General features: G+C 62.0%; 2 protein-coding genes across 3 annotated transcripts; one reads left to right on the top strand and one right to left on the bottom strand.

The window, feature by feature from the left end:
- The first annotated feature begins 601 nt into the window (after positions 1–601).
- M1AP (meiosis 1 associated protein) lies at positions 602–10,651 on the top strand. Its single transcript, XM_082051798.1, is given in 9 exon segments — positions 602–735; positions 2,345–2,522; positions 4,167–4,447; positions 4,449–4,455; positions 5,681–5,831; positions 6,926–7,067; positions 7,611–7,817; positions 8,615–8,770; positions 9,621–10,651. Coding segments are annotated over 8 exon segments (1,230 nt in total). The 5' UTR covers positions 602–735; positions 2,345–2,377; the 3' UTR covers positions 9,762–10,651.
- A 2,791-nt stretch (positions 10,652–13,442) lies between these two features.
- On the bottom strand, positions 13,443–19,751 carry DOK1 (docking protein 1). Of its 2 annotated transcripts, XM_082050600.1 has the most exons (5): positions 19,598–19,751; positions 18,873–19,166; positions 16,509–16,620; positions 16,211–16,383; positions 13,443–14,883 (listed from the first exon to the last, which is right to left on the bottom strand). In XM_082050600.1, the coding sequence occupies exons 1-5, from the start codon at positions 19,658–19,660 to the stop codon at positions 13,795–13,797; spliced, it is 1,731 nt and encodes a 576-aa protein (XP_081906726.1). In that variant the 5' UTR covers positions 19,661–19,751; the 3' UTR covers positions 13,443–13,794. The 2 variants fall into 2 exon arrangements, with proteins under 2 accessions (XP_081906726.1, XP_081906727.1); XM_082050601.1 differs by lacking the exons at positions 16,211–16,383; positions 16,509–16,620.
- Between the last annotated feature and the right edge of the window lie 1,145 nt (positions 19,752–20,896).

Raw genomic sequence — 20,896 nt, 5'->3', positions numbered from 1 at the left:
ATCTCCAGAGCACAGTAACATGACTATGGTGGGGTGACTGTGGCCTGGGGACAGCACACCACCACAGTGCTCCTGTCCGCGTCCCAAGTTCTGCCTGTGTTCTGCCAAACTACCACATTTGGGTTCCCAGCAGGCAACAGGCAGACAGCTGAAAACTGCTGAGCGATCATGCCTGTTGTGACTGGTGTGACCGTGGCTGTTTCAGCTCTGTCACTGCTCACGGCTCCGTGTCCCGGCTCCTGCCCCCGGTCCTGCCGCAGTGCTGTGCGCCCAAAAGGCTCCTTCCACCCCACAACAGCCGCATCACTGTCTGACATTTCCACCCTTCCACCCCACAACAGCCGCATCACTGTCTGACATTTCCACCCTTCCACCCCACAACAGCCGCATCACCGTCTGACATTTCCACCCTTCCACCCCACAACAGCCACATCACTGTCTGACATTTCCACCCTTCCACCCCACAACAGCCGCATCACTGTCTGACATTTCCACCCTTCCACCCCACAACAGCCGCATCACTGTCTGACATTTCCCCCCCCGACGCCGCCGCGTCCTGTTTTGCAGGCGGTGCGAGAGAGCTTCCCGCGCGTGCGGGCCTGCCTGGCGGAGCTGCGCGCGCTGCCCCGCGACGGCGCGCGCCCGGCGGGGCCCCGCGGAGCCGCCCGCGCCGCGCAGGACGCGCTGCAGCAGTTCAAGCAGCAGAGCCGGCACGCGGCGCACGGAGCGCTGGAGGTGAGCGGAGCGGAGCGGGCCGGGCGGGGGGGTGAGCGGAACGGGCCGGGCCGGGCGGGGGGGTGAGCGGAGCGGGCAGTCACTACGGAAACAAGCTCTCCAGAACCCCACGTGGCGGCGTCCCGGACACCCAAAACCACCGCGAGCACATGTGGCCTAAACCGACTGTAACGCGGAACCGAAACCAAACGGCAGAAACCAGTGCGCGGGAGGAGGGGGAAGGGTCGCGTAATTCAGAAGCGGTCAGCACTCCGGCAGCGTTTACCGGAGCCCCATGTGCCAGCCGGCACATCACGGCAGGAGCACCGCAGAGCCCCCGGCCCGCCCCCCAGGAGCGGCCGCGCTCACTCGGGGCACCCGCAGAAACAACCGCTTGCCCGGGGGCTCAGCCGAGGATGCACTGAGGAAACAATCACTCACCCGGAACAGGGGAGGGCTCCGCCCCGGCGCGTCTCCCCGCACGGTCCCTGCGCAGGGAGGGTCCGCCCACCGCTCCGGACACCCCGGCGGCCCGGCCGGCTCCGCCCGTGGCCGCGGGAGCCGGGCCAGCGGGGCTGTGGTTGGCTGAGGCCCCTGTCTGTCAGCCGGTGTCCCGCCTTCCCCCCCGTGCCGGGGTGTCCCGAGGGGTCACCGTGCCCGGGACCGGAGGTGACACCGGCGTTGACCGCGGAGCTCGGGGGGGACAGGGGCAGCGGGCCACAAAAGCTGCTGGGGAGCCACCGACTGCCCCGTCGGGGGTGTCCCCTGAATACTCATGGGGACAGGACATTCGAGTTGCTTATGGAGACTGACTTTACCGTATAGAAAAATGGATTTCGTTTCCAGGCACTTAAGACTGGACGTTTTTTCAGCTTTACTTTCATTACTTTCACAGGAGAACTGTGTCAAAAGCAAAGGCATGGACATGGTTTTCCTCTCAGCTTTATTTTAATATCTCTGAGCTAATTTGTGAAGGTCTGCTGTTAAGCTTCCCCAAGTGTTCCCTACAGGACATTTGTTAGCAGCCTTACCTAAAATACACCTTATCCTTTATTTAGAGTTATTAAATCGTCCTTGGGAGCAATGAGCAGCTGTGCTGAGAAGGCTCAGTACTTCAGCATCACTAAATGTCAGGCAAGCTCAGAACTCAGAACTCTTTCACCGACCTACTCGTTCAGGGCAGAACCCGGTGTCAAACACCCCGGCGTTCCGAGAAACTGTCCTGATTGCCGATGAGGAACAAACTCTTTGCAGTCACTTAGCGTTACATCAAGAGTTGCTGGGTGACGCGGGGCTGGAAGCGGCGCCGTCCTGCTGAGCTCACGCCCCCACTGCCCCTCGGTGCCGGGCACAGAGTATCGGGCAGTTTGGGTGGTTCAGTCTTCTCCAGCGGTGACACAGAACCTGCTGGTTCCTACAGTGAACCTCTCCATCCATTTCATATGACTTAAATATAAGCCAAAGCACAAAAAAGTGTTTTTAAATCTGATTTTGAATAGATGAGGTATTTTAGCGAGATGTCTCTCCTGATGCACAGCGGGACCTGCGCTATTCGAGCAGCCCAGGCGTCGCTGCCCACCAACAGAGGTTGGGTAGAGGCAGCTCTTGCACTCTGCAATTTGTGTTTCAGATCACAATTCTAACGAGCCAGCCCAGCAAAGAAATGGTAAAGCAGCTGGAAAATAACTTAAAAGATGTGGATCTCATGAGTCTGCGAAGGATACAAGTCATCGAGGTTCTGAAGAGAGACTTTGTGGAGCCCGAGGCCGTGGAGCAGGACGGGCCGGCGGAGGAGCCCGGCGGCTCTGGTGAGTACCCAGGGCGTGCGGCAGGACAGACACCAGCTCCTGCTCCGGCGTCCACCGCCACGTGCCGCTCTGGGTCTGTCCTGCCAGTGGGAACGGCGCCTGGAGAACAGCAAATGTTGCTGCCGCAGCACTTCTCTGGGGCTTTGTCACAGTTGGGCAGAATTAGCGTAGAGACTTCATGCATTACTGCGTCTCCTAGCATTACCTAAAATTAATTTCATGTGCAGCACAGCTTTACTGAGGGGTTAAAGAGAAAAGCACACAGAGTTAAGGGGGTAATGCTGGGATCCCAACGCACCGCTGAGCGCCCCCGGCAATGGCCCTCGGTGGAGCCGGAGGTGGCCCGGGCCCTGAGGCGGCAGCTGGGGGAGCGAAGGGGGGAGCAGCAGGCAGACCACCACGGCCTCCACGGTCCCGCAGACAGCCCCTCCTGTCCTTTTCGGGATGTCTGGTTCCCCGAGAGTTCTCACCTCCAGTCCTTTCCCCTGCACTACATTTTGCACAGTACCGGGCAGAGTTACTTGCCCAGACCATAGCTGGACACTTACCCTGTTGATCAGCTGGTTTTGTCGCTGACATTGTTCTTGATTTGGTGCTGCTGGTTTTCTCCATGCTCAGGGCAGCTTTTCTTGAGCTCCTGAGGTTGTGCTTCTCCAGTGATCAGTAACTGTACATCAGTGAGTTGTTCATAGCTCTGCAGCCTCTGTTTTCCCATACAGGTCTACCATTCAAAGGCCTTTACCGCTGACACTTAAACTCTGCATCTACAAGACACACCTGGTACCAAGCTCTGGTTCACACAAGTTCTCACAATTACTTAACAAGCTTAAAAACCTGAGTCCTGATGCTTTGCAGTTAGCGCAAGACCTGTTAGTAGCAATGACAGTGCTGTTTGGCTGAGTGACAGGCCATGTTGCATGTTGCTCCTCACCTGTCTCTAGCTGTTCTTCTTTCCTGGTTGCAGTTCCAAATTTCAGGTCAGTTAGCACAGCAGGGGCTTGGGATGTTTAGGGGGATTGCAGATTCCCTGTTGCCCCGTCCCTTGGACACCCAGCCACACCATTAGTGAAAGAGCGAGCACACCCCAGACCCCAAATGTTATTTAATTTGTAAAATTAAATTTACTCCTTTAAAACAAAGGAGTAAAAGGCTTTTTCTCATCGAGGGCATAATGAGAGTTCCCCGCTGCCTCTGCTCCGGTTGCAGACCAAATCACACCCCGGTTGTGTGACCAGGTGCTCAGAGCTGCCTCGACCGTCTCATGCTGTAAGAGCTTCTGGCCGTGGAGGAGCTGCCCCCCGGGCCGCAGCAGATGTTCTGGCCTCTGCGTGTTTGCTCTCCAGGAATTTTAAGACCCATCGCACAATAGATGTTGGGATCCCAGCCTGTTCTTCCTAAGGATGGACAGCAGGGAATGCGGTGAATTTCTTTTTACAATTGCCATCTATTGTGCCAACTTAAGATGTGTAAGTGGCTACATATCATAGAATCAGAGGATGGTTTGTGTTGGAAGGGACCTTAAAGATCACCCAGTCCAACGAAAGCACTTGAGGGAATAAGGAGGTACAGTGCAGTGGAAAACGCAAAAGAATATTATTTTCTGTGGCTGAAAATATTTGTGCTTTTTCATCTTTTTTCCTGCAGATATTGCAATCCTGGGAATGGACATCGACGTGCAAACCATAGAGGACAACGTCATCAGCTTGGAGATGCTGTTTAAAACGTGGCTGCACGACTACGGCACAGAGAGAGAGCACGTCCACCTCCTGCTGCCCTCGGGGGCCTTCGGCCACGCCGCACCCACGCCCAGCCTAAGTATTGAACTTTCTCTGCCCCCCTGCAGGGAGCTCCTAAATTCCACAGCCTTAAAGATCACCCCGGCCCCTCCTATGGCACATTCCCCCACACTCGGAGACCCACGCAGGGTCCCCGGGTGACTTGGGCAGCTCTCTGGGGTTCCTGTTGTCTCCAGCTGAGCGGGGCCATTTGCTTACAGTATTTCTAGGTTGCTGCTGATAAATCATTTTCACTCTGCGGCAGAAACGTGCCTTGAAGAGTACGTGAACTTGCAGCTGCTTGGCCAAAGGGGCTTTACATCCTGAGAGCCAAGGACCTTCTGGCTCAGCTGCAGAGCCCTCAGTTGTGTTCCTTGTGCTTGATACCAATCTGTGCCAGAGCTGCACTTAAAAAAAAGGCTGTCTTACAAAGGGACTTGGCTTGTATTTATATCTATTGATTTAGCACTGAAATAGCGAATGTTCTGTCTGGAGCTGCCAGAATGTAATAACGCATGGGGAAGTTTATAAGGAATATGTAATTTTTTTCCTTTTCTTGTCTGAGTCCAAATCCATAATCCATGCTTAGGTGAGCACTGAAAACACCCACAGCTCCAGCAGGTGTTTCCCATAAGGTGTTGTGAACTGTATTGTCACCATTGCACGGCCATGGGAATCTGCACATGCGGTTATTGTAGGATGGTTTGTGTTGCAGGGCCCTCCCCAGCCCCCCAGTGCCCCCCTGCCATGACAGGGACATCTGCACCAGCTCAGGGTGCTCAGACCCCGTCCAGCCTGGCCTGGGATGTCTCAGGGATGGTTCATCCTCCACCTCTCTGGGTACCTGCCCAGGCTCTCACCAACCCCCCCGGGGAAGAATTCCTTCCTGACATCTGATATAAATCTCCCCTCTTTCAGCGTAAAACTGTCACCCCTTGTCCTGTCCTGTCACTCCATGTCCTTGTAAAGAGTCCCTCTCCAGCTTTCCTGTAGGTCCTTCAGGTGCTGGAGGCTGCTCCAAGGTCTCCCTGGAGCTTCTCTTCTCCAGGTTGAACACCCCACAGACACAGAGAAGGTGTCAGGAACCGTGTGGCCCTGGGACACGAGCGTCTGTCCCCTGTGCAGCTGCTGCTCATCGCCAAAGCTGGAATCGCCTGCCCAGCTGCCAGCCAGCCCTTGTTTCAGTAACATTCTGAGCGTGGGGTGTTTCCCGGTGTGTAAAACGGGGATGGATTGTTGCCTTGTGTCACAAACTGCAGCGTGTTCTTCCCTTAATATTTGCTGTTGCTAGAAAACATCGATTTAGTGTTTGTAAGTGCTTTGAGCATGTCATGTGCTAAAAATCGCTATTTCCAGCAGTCTAGACCAATCTTCTCCTCCTAGTGTGCCTGAAGTGCGATTTGCAGGAGAGATTGCTTGACCCAGCTCTGCTTTCCGGGGCGGCTGATGGCACCACGAGAGCAGCAGACGTGAACTCCCCGTGCCAGACGGCAGCCTGGCCGGCTACGGTGCTGCAGAAACTCCGGGTTGTAAAGTAAGTGTTACGTGCTTCACACTTGTTAACTGGAAGACTGAAAGAGCAGCCTTCACTCTTTCTGTGCAGTTTCATGTAGGACCTGGTAACATCACTATAGAGTACTGGGGTCCTCAAAGGGCTCGTGAGCAAAATTCTGACCCCAGAGACCCTCACCTGCTGTAAGTCAGTGGAACAGCACAACCCACACCTGCAGATGGGGCACAGGGTCAAAAATGCTGTTACCCTGTCACCAGCACTTGGTGAGTGTGACTCATGCAACAGTTACTTCCCTCCAGTGTGAAGTTCTGTAGATTGCGGCCACTGCTCCACAGATAATTCTGCTTCTCCCATTACCACAGCAATTAACTTCATATTAGAGCCTGAGCCGACTAGTTGACTAGTAGTAAAAAAGCAAGCAAAGCCTCATAGTGCTGTGTCACTTTCCTATCGGCAGCCTATGGCTGGGAAACACAGAGCACAAGAAGAGCGATGCTCTCTAGTGTCTCGTCTGAGGTTTTTTTTATAGGAAAAAAAAATGTGTAATTTTTGAACTATACAGGTTTTCTTAAAACGATGCTCGTCCTGTCGGCAGCTGCAGAGCAGCGAGCGAACGGTGCGTGACCGGCCGCAGCCCCAGCGCCGCGCCGGCTCGGCCGGGCCCTGCCGCGGAGCAGCCGCCGCGCGGCAGCGTCCAGCACGGGGCTGCTGGGGCGCGGTGGCTCTGCGCAGTGACAGATAACACAGCCCAGTAAAAATCACTTAGGCAGAGATGGAATTGCCTGGGTGAGTTATTGCCCCAGAGGCCAGGTTAGCACTCTGCTTTGTGTAAACGCACGAATATCAGATTTACCTCTTGGCGTGCTCTTGTCAATGCAGATACAAGGGAATCTGGAAATCAGAAGGAAAGCCTCTTTTCACTGCAGTCGGACTTTTCTGCAAGGTGTCATAGTGCCAGCAGCGCAGACGCAAAGTGCTGTAGCAGCACTGGGCTGGCGCTGCCGCAGCCCTCGGCGCTGGCAGAGTCCCGGCGGGCTCGTGGTGGCTGCGCGGTGCCAACGCGGGCTGCGCGCCCGCTGACGGCTCCGGTCGCTAACCCGAGCTGCGATCCGCAGGGCTCTGAAGGCCGAGGGCGTCTGCGAGTCTGTGCTCTACGGCCTGCCCTTCATCATCAGGCCCACGAGCTGCTGGCAGCTGGACTGGGATGAACTGGAGAGCAACCAGCACAGCTTCCACGCCCTGTGCCACAGCCTCCTGGTGAGTGTGCGGCGGCCGCAGCCTCGCGCAGGGATTGCCCCAAAAGGGGCAGTTAGTGCACGTTTAGCGAGACCTGTGCAGCCCGTGCCAGAAAATGCTTCAAAAGCTGCAGCTTCCTCTCATGGGCCGGAGTTGGGCTTGTAAATCCTCCCAGCCGGTGCATCCTCTGGAAAGATGCTACAGCACATCGAACCTTAGAGAAGACTCCCTGGCCTATCAGAAATCCAGTGCTTGCAGGTATGGGGGCAAAAGTCAGGGTTGGAGCTGGACATGCATCTCTAACTGCGAAAATGATTCACCAAGGCTTGGGATGTGGAGGACTTTCTATTACTGACAAGTTGTAAAGCCAAATTTGATGTTTTTCTTAAGAACTTACTTGCATTCAATTAAAGCCCCAAACTTCATACTATCCTCAACTGTAATGCAGAATAGCATTCTTATTCTGATGTGTGTGACTGTCTCTGCTCCTGAACCCAGCAGCCCCTGTAGGGAAAGCGCTGGCTATTGCAGGTTGTTCACATCAGGTTTGGTTTTTGTGTTTAGAAAAGAAAGTGGATGCTTTTGGCCAAACGCGAGCCACAGAACAGTAGTCCAAACTGGAACGGCGTGGTGCATCCCTACTACATCATTGTTCCTTCCGACTCCGCCACGCTCCTCCTCAAAGCCGTGGCCACCAGAGAGCTCCTGCTGCCGTCGGCCTTCCCGGCGCTGCTGGCCGAGCACCCCGAGCGCGCGTGCGGCGCCGTGGAGGTGAGCGAGCGCGGCGGGGACGGGCCGGGCGCGGGCAGGGACAGTCACCGTCGGCCGTCACGCGCAGCACACGCAGCTGCTGCTGAGGGTGCATCTACCTCCCTCATTGTGGGGAACACAGATCTCCTCAGGCTGCAGAGAGGTGCTTTAGGCATCAATACATAAAGCGTCTCCGTTTCTTCCAATAGATTCAGGTTTCTCATTTCCTACTGTGCATCCATGTGTTCTTCTCCTGAGTTCTCTGCTTCAGGTGATGCCAGGAAGGGCAGAGCCTTCACTATCGATCTTAGCAGATGAGCAGAGGAGGAAACGGGTGTGCAAATGTCTAGTGACAGCAGGAAGAGGATGTAGCTCTCCAAACCTTCTTCCCGGCAGCCAATGTGTCCTGCAGCTTTCTTCACGGACAGCAAATGCCTGTCCTTTGAGCGGCATTGCACGTCTGTCGTGGGAAAGCTGTCGGGAGGCTGAGGGTGACAGTGCGCAGAAGGGGCGCTCCGGCTCCTCGGCCGATTCTGGGCACGGGGAGGTAGGGCTGCACCTTCCAAGGGAACGCTTACATGCAGTAACACGTGGTTGCAGCCGGCTCCTGTTCTATACTCAGCTAAGAGAGGTCCTTGTGGGCAGCAGCACAGCCCAAGGTCCCTTCTCCCATGACTGCAGGGTGGCACAGAGTGACGGTGACGTTCACACCTGCAGAAACAGCCCGTGACAGTAAAACCAACAAAAACACGAACAAACCCCACAGCCTCTGCCCCTCAGATCTTGTAGCCACTGGGTTCTTTCTTCTGTCTGAGCAGAGTGCCCTGAACAGCTTGGAAGTGGAAGTTGCTTATAACCCCCTGCACCTCAAAAGCAACCTCTACAAATACTTGAAGAGTGTGTTGTACAAACCTCTGCAGAAGCCGCCGGCCCAGCCCAGGGACCAGCGACCGGAGCGGCATCAGCCCAAGCAGGTACGTCTCTTGGCTCTGCCCACGAGGGGCCGAGGGCAGCTCCACGGCACAGGGACGGCAGCGCATGGTGGGGGCAGCGTCCACGTGCAGCCGGCAGAGCAGAGGGATGGCTGCAGCAGGAGCTGATGCAGCCGGCAGAGCAGAGGGATGGCTGCAGCAGGAGCTCCCACAGCCGGCAGAGCAGAGGGATGGCTGCAGCAGGAGCTGATGCAGCCGGCAGAGCAGAGGGATGGCTGCAGCAGGAGCTGATGCAGCCGGCAGAGCAGAGGGATGGCTGCAGCATGAGCTGATGCAGCCGGCAGAGCAGAGGGATGGCTGCAGCAGGAGCTGATGCAGCCGGCAGAGCAGAGGGATGGCTGCAGCACGAGCTCCCGCAGCCGGCAGAGCAGAGGGATGGCTGCAGCACGAGCTGATGAAGCCGGCAGAGCAGAGGGATGGCTGCAGCACGAGCTCCCGCAGCCGGCAGAGCAGAGGGATGGCTGCAGCACGAGCTGATGAAGCCGGCAGAGCAGAGGGATGGCTGCAGCACGAGCTGATGCAGCCGGCAGAGCAGAGGGATGGCTGCAGCACGAGCTGATGCAGCTGGCAGAGCAGAGGGATGGCTGCAGCACGAGCTGATGAAGCCGGCAGAGCAGAGGGATGGCTGCAGCACGAGCTGATGCAGCCGGCAGAGCAGAGGGATGGCTGCAGCACGAGCTGATGCAGCCGGCAGAGCAGAGGGATGGCTGCAGCAGGAGCTCCTGCAGCTGAGAACCGGGATGCTGAGCAGCTGGCACACAGCACAGCTGGGCAGTGGACAAGCCAGCGCCTCCTGCCACAGGTGCGTTCACAGTCTGTCCCTGTGTTGCAGCATCAGAGCAGAGCCAAAGCCACGGTGGCACCTCTTCTGATGGCTCCTTCTCCTGTCCAAGCGTTCAGACCAGCAGCAACCCAGAGAGATCCCTGTGAGCGCTCCCTGTTCCCCAAAGAGGACGAAGACTTCCTGCAGTGAGGCCGGCGCTGCCAGGCCTGCCCACGTGCGGCCAGGGGCCTGGCTGCTTCCTTGGCCACCGAGCCTGCGCGCTGCGCCAGCAGCAGTCAGGCGAGACGCGGAGCTTGGCCTTGGGCAGACAAACGTTTCCCATCGTTTGTTCCTCCTCGTTGTTTTATGGTTGTGTTAGTCACCAGGTCAGTCTGCAGGACGCTTGCTGCTCTGGGGCCCTGTGTGCAGACACAGCTCCCCCCGCAGCACCCCCCATTTCCCACTCTCGTCAGCACATCACCAGCACACCTCACGTCTCAGTTTCCAGGACTAGGTTAGTACAGGCCACAAACCACACGCTGCCGTCAGCGGGTGCAGAAAAGCTGCAAGGCAGGCGCTGAGGAAGTCGGACAGCTAGAGCAGGTAGTGACGGCAGCTGCTCTCACCCTGCAGGAACAGGTTCGTAAAACAGGGCTTTGAATGTAACCTTAAAGCCCAGAAGCCCAGAGCAGCGTTACCTGTGGTGACGTCCGTCTGCTCGCTCCCACGGACAACGTGTCCGCCCAGCTCCCGACGGGGCCGCGGCCAGTGCCGCCCCGGCCGCTGCGCGGTGCCTCTCAGCGCCGCGGCACAGCGCCGCTCTCCCGCGCGGCCCACGGGGCTGTTCTGCAACCAGCACGGCAGAGTTCCTGGCAGGTTCAGAAGACAGGGAGCTGGTGTGGGGCTCTGCAGAGCTTCTGCCCCACACCCGCACAGACACCAGCCTGGTTTTCGGTGCAGATCTGGGACAAGTGCCCCTGGCAGGGCAGCTCGACTGAGCCAAGGTGTGGGGGTGGGTCTCACTGGGCTTCTGGGGACCAAGCACCAGCAGGGGTTTGTGTTCTACTTTGTTCTGACAAGCTGTTTCAAAATAAAGTTATTGACAGAACGTTCCCGCACTGGCTGTAATTCCTCAGTGCACTGCAGGCAGCAGCCCCGGCGTCCACCCGAGTCCTGAGAAGCGGCTGCAGGTGACCAAGGGCGCGACGCAAACGCCACATTCCCGGGGGCTGAGCAGCGGAGCAGAGCCAGAGCCGCCTCCGCTCCCGGGACCCGCTCGGTGACCGGCGCTGCAGCTGCTGGCCCCGCGCTGACACGTCCCAGCCAACCTGGGGCACAGGCTTTCAGCAGAGCGGGGGCACCCGCGTGTCCTCAGATGAGGAACCGCAAGACCCACGGCCCTCGGGCTGGGCAGAAACAAGCAAAGCAAACAAAGGACCATTCTGCAGGGTAAGAAACAGGCGCGGCGAGCGGCCAAGCGCGAGCCGCATCCCGGCACCTCGGCACGGCCGCCATCAGGACGGGCTGCCCGGTGCCATGTCCGAGCGCACAGACTGAATGGGATGTGCCACGGCTGCGCTGCATCTGCACCAGGTGCTTCACACAGAAATTAGTTGTACGGAGACAGTGGAAGTGAGGCAAACAGAAGGGAAAGGCGGCCAAAGATCAGAGGGCTGGAGCACCTTCCATGTGAGAACAAGCTGAGAGTTCCGGTTGTTTAACCTAGAGAAGAGAAGCTCCAGGGAGACCTCAGTGCAGGCTCCAGTACCTAAAGGGACCTACAAAAAGGCTGAGGAAGGACTTTTTACAAGGACAGGGAGTGACAGGACAAGGGGTCACAATTTTACACTGGAAGAGGGGAGATTTACGTTAGATATCAAGTAGGAATTCTTCCCCACGCGGGTGGCGAGACCCTGGCCCAGGCTGCCCAGAGCAGCTGTGGATGCCCCACGCATGCCCCAGGCTGGACGGGGCTCGGAGCAGCCTGGCCGGTGGAAGGTGTACCTGCCCACGGCGGGGGTGGAACTAGACCATCTTGTAGGGTTCCTGCCAATCCAAACCACTCTGTGAGGGCAGACAGGAGAAACCCTAATCTAGGCAGCAGCCAGGAAGATCCTAATCTGCTCCTCAAATCAGGGTTCACTGAAGACCTTTGCTCTGGCAACAGGAAGGCTGTGACCAGCCGAGGGCTCGCTCCACACTTACCTTCTCATGCTTTCCCAAAGCTGCTCTTGCACCTGAAGTGCTGCCAGAGCAGAGGTGACAGAGCAGCCTGGGCGGGTGACGGATCTGGTCCACAACGCCGAGCCAGAACAGACCGGACTGACTCTCCTACCAGCCAAGACCAAGAGCCGTCCCCGCTGCACACGCGTGTCGCGTGGCGGGTGCGTAAACAAAGCAGGTCACGTGCAGGAGTGTCCCCCAAGTCTTGTGCGCTTATGCTTTAGTTCCAAGACGGCTGTTACCAGAGGATGCCGTTGCTGAAGCAAGGAAAATAAAACCGCTTTCCTATCAGCCCAGAGGAGCTTAGGGCTGTGCAGCCATCACTAATCCGCACAGGTGCTGGAGCAGTTCTCTTCCTCACCATCACCCCTTTACTGGAAGCCAGGTCAGGCACTGCGTGTCTGTCACGCACAGCTCTGCAGGACAGAGCGGACACCACGCTGCGATGCAGCGCCCACGGTGACGGAGATGCACAAGCACCCCCAGCCCTATGGAAGGGACGGCCCCGGGGCTCCGCTCCTGGGAGGCTGCTCCTCGTCCTTAAAAGCCTTGAAGCCCCACACTAGAGACAGGAGCAGGGACGATGGGCAAGGGGCTTGGCCTCCCCACCGAGCGATGCCCAGAGCTCTTCTCCGGGCAGGCGGCAGAACTGCACAAGCACGAGAGCACCCAGAGCAGCCGTGAGCAGCAGGTACCTGCTGCTCGTCCCAGGCAGGAACCGCCTCAGCCTCCCTCAGAAACCCCTTCGGCTTTTTCCCTTGCCCTGCAGCCAAACCCCAGTGTGGAACGGGACCCGGCACAGGAGAACAAACACAGACTGGTCCCGGCTACAGCTGTGCTGTGTCACCACAGGACTGGGCTCCCCGCTGCACCCGGGCATCAGACAAACACCCCGCGGGGACCCGCTGCCTTGTCACCATCCCACCAGCCCGGGGACCTGACCCTCCGGACTCCCGGGCGTGCGCGGGGGCTGCGGAGGTCGCGCCCGGTGCCCCAGCAGGCGCATCGCGGAGCTGCGCGACAGCCGCCGCTCGGCCGTCGGCACATCGGGCCAGGGAACGGGCAGGCGGCACCAGCAGCCCCAGCCGATCCCAAGGCACCGCTCCAGCCTCACGCAAAGGGACATGGCATCTCTCAAAACCATTACCAGCACCAAAGGACAAGCTGTTTTCTCCCCGCGCAGGTTTCTGCCCAGCCACAGCCAAGCCCCCAGCCTCGGACCACACAGCACAGATCACAGACTTGGCCGCTGAAGTCAACAGGACCCAGGCTGGGCCATCCCAGGCCTTTCAAGAGCAGCTGGGAGAGGAGAAAACCAGCAGAGGGATCAGGGTGGAAAGGAGAGATCCTGTGACTGATCCACAGTTGCTGAGCTGCAGCAGAGCTGGAGCCCGGCCCTGCCCAGCCTTACACGGACAACTCTGCGCCCCGATCAGCGTGTAAACGCACCTGCCAGCCTGACTCCCATAACCCCCGATCCCCTGACATCGACCGCAGCTGAAAGCACCACGCGCCCCTTCCTCGGGGGTCCCCTTGGCTCAGCAGCTGCAGCACAGACCAAACGAGCCAGCACGTGAGCCTGGCTCCGCTGGCCGCCTCCACAGCACCGCGCCCGCACCGCCCCGGCCACGGGCCTCACACCCCGACATGCCACAGGCAAACGCTTCATTCTCAGACACACAGATTTTAATATTAAAATAATTTTGTATAAAAATACTTTTGGAAACTGATGGCGAGCAGTCTCCCAGGCACCACAGTGGGCGCCCCGGCCCCGCGGGCTGGTCAGAGCGAGCGGAGCAGCAGCAGGGCAGCCCCGCCAGCTGGGCGGGGTGGCAGCGGAACCAGAGCCCGGCCACGGCTGTGCCGCTCCCGCTGCGGCCGGGCCTCCGGGAGACACAGCCCTCGGGGACCCGAGCGGAGCAGCCCCAGCCCCGAGCCCCCGGACCTGGGCCAGCAGCCACGGCCGCCCACGAGCAGCCCCAACCCCAGCCCCTCCGGGCAGGTACGGAGCAGCAGCACGCTAAATCTCTCCCAAGTCCTCATAGACGGGTGACAAGCTGCACTCATCCACAGACTGCTCCTTCTTCTGCTTGTTCTGGGGCTTCACCACCCGGCTGTACAGCCCCTGCATGTTGTTGTTGTTGTTGCTGCTGTTGAGGCCGGGTTTGACAACCCCCTTCTCCGGAGCAGCGTTCCCCCGCCGCCGGCCAACATCCCTGCTCCGCTCGGCGCCTTTAGGGACCAAGGCTGCCGGGGGCTTGGGGGCAGGCACCGGTTTGGGGCCCTTGGCCTTGGCCTGGAAGGCGGGTACCGCGTAGTCGTCAGTGCCGGGGCTGTAGGGGTATTCGTAGCCGGCGTGGCCGTCGTGGCCCTGGGTGCGCCAGGCGTCGCCCGCGGGCCGCGCCTCGTCGTAGATGCAGGCGGTGGGCGGCAGCGAGCGGGGGGCACGGCCCTCGGGCTCATCGTAGATGTGCTCCCTGCACGGGGGGGCCGGGCTGAGCCCCTCGGCCGGCGCCCGCTCGTACGCGGCCGAGTACAGCAGTGCCGGCGGCCGGAGCTTCGCCTCGTCCTTGGCCCCGCCGGCGGGTTTGCTGTCCACGGGGTCTGAGTACAGCGGGTCCGGCCGGGGCCGCGCGCCCTTCACCGAGTCCAGCGGCTCCGAGTACACGCAGGACGGGTCCTCGGCCGGCAGCACAGCGCAGGGCGCCCGGGGCAGCGGGGAGCGTGGCGGGGTGCTCAGCACCGCGGGCTTGGCCGGCGGCACGGGGAGCTCCGGCAGAGTCCGGCTCTTCAGCAGACACGCGGCGTCTCTCTCCTCTGCCGCCGCGCCGGGCCTGGGCGCCAGCCCCGCTCGGGGTGCCGGGGCGTCATCCCCCTGTGCCGGCAGCTCCAGGCTCAGGGAGTCGGCCAGGGCCTGGCGGAGCAGCACCACGCCGGGGCTGTCCGAGTCCAGCGAGCCACAGCTCTGCCGGTTCTCCTCCGCCTGTGCCTTCTGCTCGCGGATGGAGGCTTCCACCAGCTGGAAGATCTCGTTGCCCTGCTTGGTCTCAAAGGTGAAGTTCCCCGGGCCGGAGTCGCAGCGCCTGCCAGCTTCGAAGGAGAACATCACCTGCGGGGGAGCGAGCGGTCAGACCCGCGCCGCGCAGGCTGCCAATCCCGCCGAAGGGCGCGCGGCCGCGGCGCCGGCCCCGCACGAGACCTCACTGCACGCCCCGCTCCCGCAGCGAGGGCCGCGGCTCCGCCAGCGCCGCCCGGGACACGCTGCCCGTGGCCCACAGCAGGCGTGACACTGGAGCAGGACGCACACTGGAGGGGACGTCCCCACGAGACACCGGGGCAGAGATGCAGGCCCTGCTGCCTCACGCGAGCAATTCCAGCACCTGGCGTCAGATAGCGTAGGAAATGACACACAGTTAGCACTGCGAACGGAGCAGGGTGAGAAGACCAGTGACAGCTCAGCAGCCAGAACTGTTGTGGGTACCTTGGGTAAGCCAGCATTAGTCAGGCAGCAGGGAAGCGATCCTGAGCAGGAAACAAGACGCAGGAACACGGCTTTCCACGGGAAAAAGGCCAGAACCAGCAGTTTGGCTACCAGTAGCAAGCAAAGCATTTGCCTCACCACCGTTACTCTGTTAATGGTATAAAGTACCATAAAGAGAAGTCTTGCACCAAGGCTGTTCCTCAGGCCTGAACACAGCCCCCCTGAACCTCGGCCTCTGAACCCGGGTGGGTTCTCTGCCTCGCTGCATGTCCTGCGGGCAGCAGCACCCCTGGGGCCAGACCCGTCTGTGGGTCGGTGCTGCCATGCACACGCTGGCTGTCAGTGCGCGGGGCGGGGGCGGCGCGGCTCTCGTCCTGCCGGCCACAGACCCTGCGGACGCGCCACGCGCCTCCCCAGGAGCAGCTCCGCTTCTGCTTCTGTTTTGATAAAGTGCCACAGAACACCCCGCCAGCAAACTGCAGCTGACACCATCACTTCTATAAATGGCCCTGGGAGCCACTTCCCCCAACCCAGCGCCACAGGCGCCTCCTGCGATCCAGGGAGCAGCAAGTGAGACTGGGGACCCGCTGCTGGAGGGCACTGGAGAGGGGACTCGGTTCAGCCCGGCTAAGAGCAGCATGCCCCGCAAGGTAAACAAGCCCAGAGTAACTGGTGTCTCACGCAGCCCCTCCTGCTCCGGCCACCGTCCTTCAGAGGGAACCGCGGTCCCTGGAGGCCGGGGACGGCCTGCGCACAGCGTGCAGGGACACACCAGCCCACGGCACGGGCTGCGGAACAGCGGCGGGACAAGGGCCAGAGAGGCGCCCCGCACAGCCAAGCCCGCGCGGGGACGGGTGTCCCGCCAGCCCACGCTCCCGCTGCTGGCACAGGCGGGACCTGAGGGCAGATGGGATCAGATACCCTGGGGACCCTGCCATGGGCACCCCTGCCCCACCTTGTCCCGGCCGTATCTCCGCAGCAGCCGGTAGGGCCAGACGTAGAGGGTCTCGTTTGTCCGCGGGTCCTTCAGGACGAGGCTGTCACGCTCAGCCTTGAGCACGTAGGCGCCGCGCAGCTCGCACCGCTCCGCAGCCTCGGTCCGTTGCACCGTCACCCAGAAGGCGTTCACTGTGGGGACAGGGGCTCAGGGGACGGTAGAAGAAGCCGCGTCCCCACGCGAGGCCTCGTCCTGCCCCCCGAGCAGCAGCGGGACAGGCCCGCAGAAAATGGCCCAAGGTCAGGGCAGGTCCCACCTTCGTCTCTGGAGCAGTAGATGGAGTTCACGGCCATCTCCAGGGCTGGCGCCGCCCCGCTGCCCTCTCTGCCACGCTGGGCCGCCACGCCAGCATTGCTGGAGCCGCTTCCCTGACGAGGGACAGCAGATCAGCCCCAGCCCCCAGCTCCCCCATCAGCCCCTGCACCCCCGCCCCGTGTCGCCTGCGACCCGCCGCCCTCCCCGAGGACCCGGCCAGCCCCACGCAGCTCAGTCGTCCTGCAGCCACTGCCAAGCCCTTGCCCGCCCAGGTCCAGCGTGAACACTGACGAACGGGCCAGGCGGCGGGGGCGGCCCTGGCGCTCCTGGCAGGACACTCGGCCCCAGCCGGGCAGCGCATTGAATGATGTGCCGAAAAAAGCAGTTACACCGGTGGCCCTGCCCTGCAGACCCTGCGCCAGCGCAGCACTGAGATGTGGGGCAGCAACTGGGGGTCCCGTGCGCCCAGATTGCTGCTCATCTCCCCACTCCAGCACGGTCGTGCGGCTGCTGGGGTGCCGAGGCAGAGAACAGCTCTGCTTCCTCTCCGAGGTGCCCCAGCACAGGTGACACCGGTGCCCAAAACATCGCATGGGCCTGGGACACTGTCCCAGCACCACGGCAACGGAAGGAGCCGAGGGGATGACCCGGTAACGCAGGGTCTGTGTGCTCCCTGCACGGGCAGGGTGCTGCCGGCACCAGCGCTCGGCCCGCAGAAGGGAAGCGAGCGCTTCTCTTTTAGCGCATGCAGAACTGGAAGTGCAACGCGCACACGTCAGCAGCTGCGTCCCTGCAGCAAGGTCCCCTAAGGGCCTGTGTGGGCGACGCACCCACGGCGCTGCCACCAAACAGCAAAGATCCTCCTCCGGGAAAGCCCCGTGTGAACCAAGAGCTCCCAAATGCCCAGCCAGACGAGCTTCTTAACCAGAGACAAGGCCCAAAAAGGGCCATCAGGCCCCCTTGTCTGGCCCCTACGCAGAGCGTGGACTGCTAAACCCTCGTGCCCTTAGCGCTGGCAGCAGCAGCTTCTGCTCAGCTAAAGCCCCAACGCGGCAGGTTCCGGCCGGGGACCAGCCGATCTGCTGAGCCCCTCAGCACCGCGCGTGGCGGCGCTTTCCCTCCTCTTCAGAAGAAAGACAAATTCTGTTCTGAACTCCACATGGCTTCTAGCCCCAGTTCCCAAGCTACTGGACCCCGCTCACCCTCTGGGCAGCAACAAACGGGACACAAACTCATACTCTCCGTGCGGATGACCAGAAATCACAATTAAGGGTCTTCAGCTTTTTGCAGAGAGGCCACAGGCGGCTCCGGCGCCTCGCGCTCCAGGCCAGGCCCCTGCAGAGCACACGCGTCCCTGCGCGCTCCCAGCCGCCGGCTGACAGCGAGCGCGTGCGGGCAGGCGTGAGCACGCCCTGCTCCGAGCACACGCACCCTGCACCACCCAGAGGCACACGCTGCGTTCCTGACCCAGGACGAAGGCTGCAACGCTGTCCGCACCAAACAGACACAAGCACGGACGTGCAGCGACGTCCAGTATCCCACCAGTGCCTCTTGTCCTGGTCAGCAGGGCTCTTACTGCACAGACACGTTTGGGTTCACAGGGACTGCGGGGAGATGCAGCTGTGCAGCCAGCCACCCTGCAACGCAGCCCAGCGCCCGGAGCCTGCAGCTGGCTGGAACAAACCCAGCGCTGTGCAGACACCGGGAGCAAGAGCAGGAGACCACGGGGCAGGGCAGGCACGGGCTGCTCTGCAGGGCCATGGGGATCGTGCTCAAGGGCCACCTGCGCTGCAAACTGCCCCCGCAGAGGCTGCAGAGCTGACACAAAGGCACAGAGGACAGGGAGCTGAAGGGCTGTGCCGCGGGCCCGGCACTGATGGGGTGTTCCCAGCAGCAGGCAGGAGCGAGACCAAGGCTGCGGCTGGGCAAGGGGCTGCAGCGGCCCTGCAGCTGCTGCGGGTGCTGCCGCCCAGGAGCCGGGGGGTCCCGCAACCCAGCTCTGCAACGCACTGAGCCCCGCACCGCGCTCAGCCTGCTTCCGCTGGCAGGAAACGCAGCGGTGTCTGTGCCAAGAGGAAACGCCGCTCAGCCGCCGCCGGCCCCGCGGGCTCTCTGCGGGGCGAGAGGACAGGCTCCCGCTGCGGGGGAGAGCTCCCCTTCAAACTCCGAGCTGCAACCAAGAATTACTGTCAGCATGCCAAGCAGTCCCATAACCCACCCAGCTGCTGGCACAGGGGAACTATCAAGAAGGAACTAGAGTCCCGGTGCCTGGGACCACCCCTGTGTGCCACGGGTCCCCTCCCGCTGCGTGGGAAGGGTCGCACAGAAGCCCCGGCACCCCCCAGCCCCTCCACCCGGGGCTCACCGGAAAGGCGATCTCGCACAGCTTCGCCACCCACTCCTCGCTCTGCTGCTTCTCGGCCGCGAACAGGTAGCTCTTGCCGCTGGCGTCCAGGCGGAACACGGCGGTGCCGGCGCGGGGGCCGCTGTCGGGCACGGGCCCCACGCTGGTGCAGTCCGCCAGCCGCACCACGGTCCGCGCCAGCCGCCGGCTGCCCAGCCGCTCCGGCGACAGCGGCTCCTTGCAGTCAAAGAACTCGAGGCGGGCGACGCCGTGCTGGCTGGCGGGGTACAGCACGAACCAGCTCCGCTTCCAGCGCTGCAAGCGGCGGCGTCACCGCGGGCCGGGCCGGCGGATCGCGGGGGGCCGGGGCTGCCCCCGCCCGGCCCCACCCGCGCCCGCCGGCCCCCGTGCCCAGACAGCCCCGGGGCGCCGGCGCGGTCCCTCGGCCGCCGCCCGGCCGGGCGCGGGTACCGGCGGCCGGCAGAGCTCCGGCCCCACTTCCCCAGTCGCCGGGCGGCGCCCGGCAGCGCGCAGGGCCGGGGCGGCCGCGGGCAGCGGGGCCGGCGGGCCCAGCCCGGGAGGCGGCGCGGGGCCGGCATGGAGCCCGCCCGACCCCGGGAGAGGGGAGGGAGGGAGGGAGGGAGGGGAAGGCGCCCACCCGGCCCGCCGGTCCGGTCCTGTCCCGCCGCGCGGGCCCGTCCCGCCCCATCCCCCGCCCCGCGGACCGCGCGCGCCGCAGCACCCACCTTGGTGCCGAACTTGTGGCTGTGCTGCACCAGCAGCGGCCCCTCCTTGGCCGGCGGGTCCATCCCGCGGCGCCGCCACACGCGGGGACACGCCGGGACACGCCGCGCGCTTCCGCACGCGCCGCCGGGGGGCGGGGCCGCGCGAGGGACGCACGTGCGGGGGAAGCGAGGGAGGGAGGCGCGTGCGTGCGCGCGGCGTGTGGTCGCGTGTGGTCGCGTGTGCTGCCACGCCCTGACACGTGCGCGTGGGGCTCCAGGGTGTCGGTCCGGGGTCTGGAGGGACCCTCGTGGGGACCCTCGTGCGGCCCGCGTCCCCGCAGCTGCGGCCCCCGGGTGGGAGATAGAAAAGGAAGTGAAGCGTTAGTGGACACTGAGCTCAGCTCCGGAGTCCAAGAAGCCACAGAACAGACCCCCAGGTGCTCCCACAGACAGCAGGGAGGGGGAAGGCTCAGCAAACACACCCGTCTGTGCGCAGCCCTGCCTGGCCTCTGACAGTCTCTGTGGACAGGGCAGCGTCACCCACATCTCCGCTCTGGCTGAGCCGTTTCCTGGGCGCTGCGGTGGCTCCGGGGCCCCGGGTGCTGCCCGCGCTGCGGCGGCCGCTCCGCTCTGCCCAGCAGCCTTCCGGGGCCAGGCTGAGCTCGGTGCTCCCGGCAGGACTTGGCTGGGGCTGGTGGGGCACGAGGCAAAGAACAAATACCAGCATGGCCCGTGCCCGCCATCCCGGCATCTGAATAACCCACCCCGGTAGAACCGGGCTGGCTTTCCTGCCCTGCACCCAGCACACGGCTGTTACTGCCGTATGCCAGTCTGGTTAGGAGGTTTTATTGGGGTTATGAGTGTGGGTTTGTTGCTGTGTGCGAGTCTGGTTATGAGACCCCGTTCAGGGCGGGCGCTCCAAGCGCTCCGGGCTCCCCGTGCTCTGCGCGCTCCCCGGTGCTGCAGCGCTGCGCTCCGGGCCGACCTCGCTGGCCTGTGTGCGCTCTGATGGCCGCTCTCCTGCCCAGCCACTGCTGCGCGGTGTTCTTGGGCTCCTGGCTGCTTTGATGGCCCAGACCCCATGACTTGGCTTCCTAGCACTACGTTAACCTGCAGAGGGGAGAGGGAGATACCACTGATCCTGATTTTCTAGGCCTCTGATTCCCACTTCTCCCATGTGAGCCCATGCCTGTGGGCCAGAGGAAACAGCTGCAGGTGGCAACAGCTGCTGGGAGGGCACCTGGTAGCGCCTCGCTGCAGGCACAAGCACATCTGCTTTCTCCTGCCGCCCTCCCGCGCACTTGCGTGGTAAAGAAGTCG

The sequence above is a fragment of the Streptopelia decaocto genome, assembly GCF_964273445.1.
Source record: "Streptopelia decaocto genome assembly, chromosome: 4".
Classification (NCBI taxonomy): domain Eukaryota; kingdom Metazoa; phylum Chordata; class Aves; order Columbiformes; family Columbidae; genus Streptopelia; species Streptopelia decaocto.
This window is presented reverse-complemented; position numbering and strand designations above follow the sequence as displayed.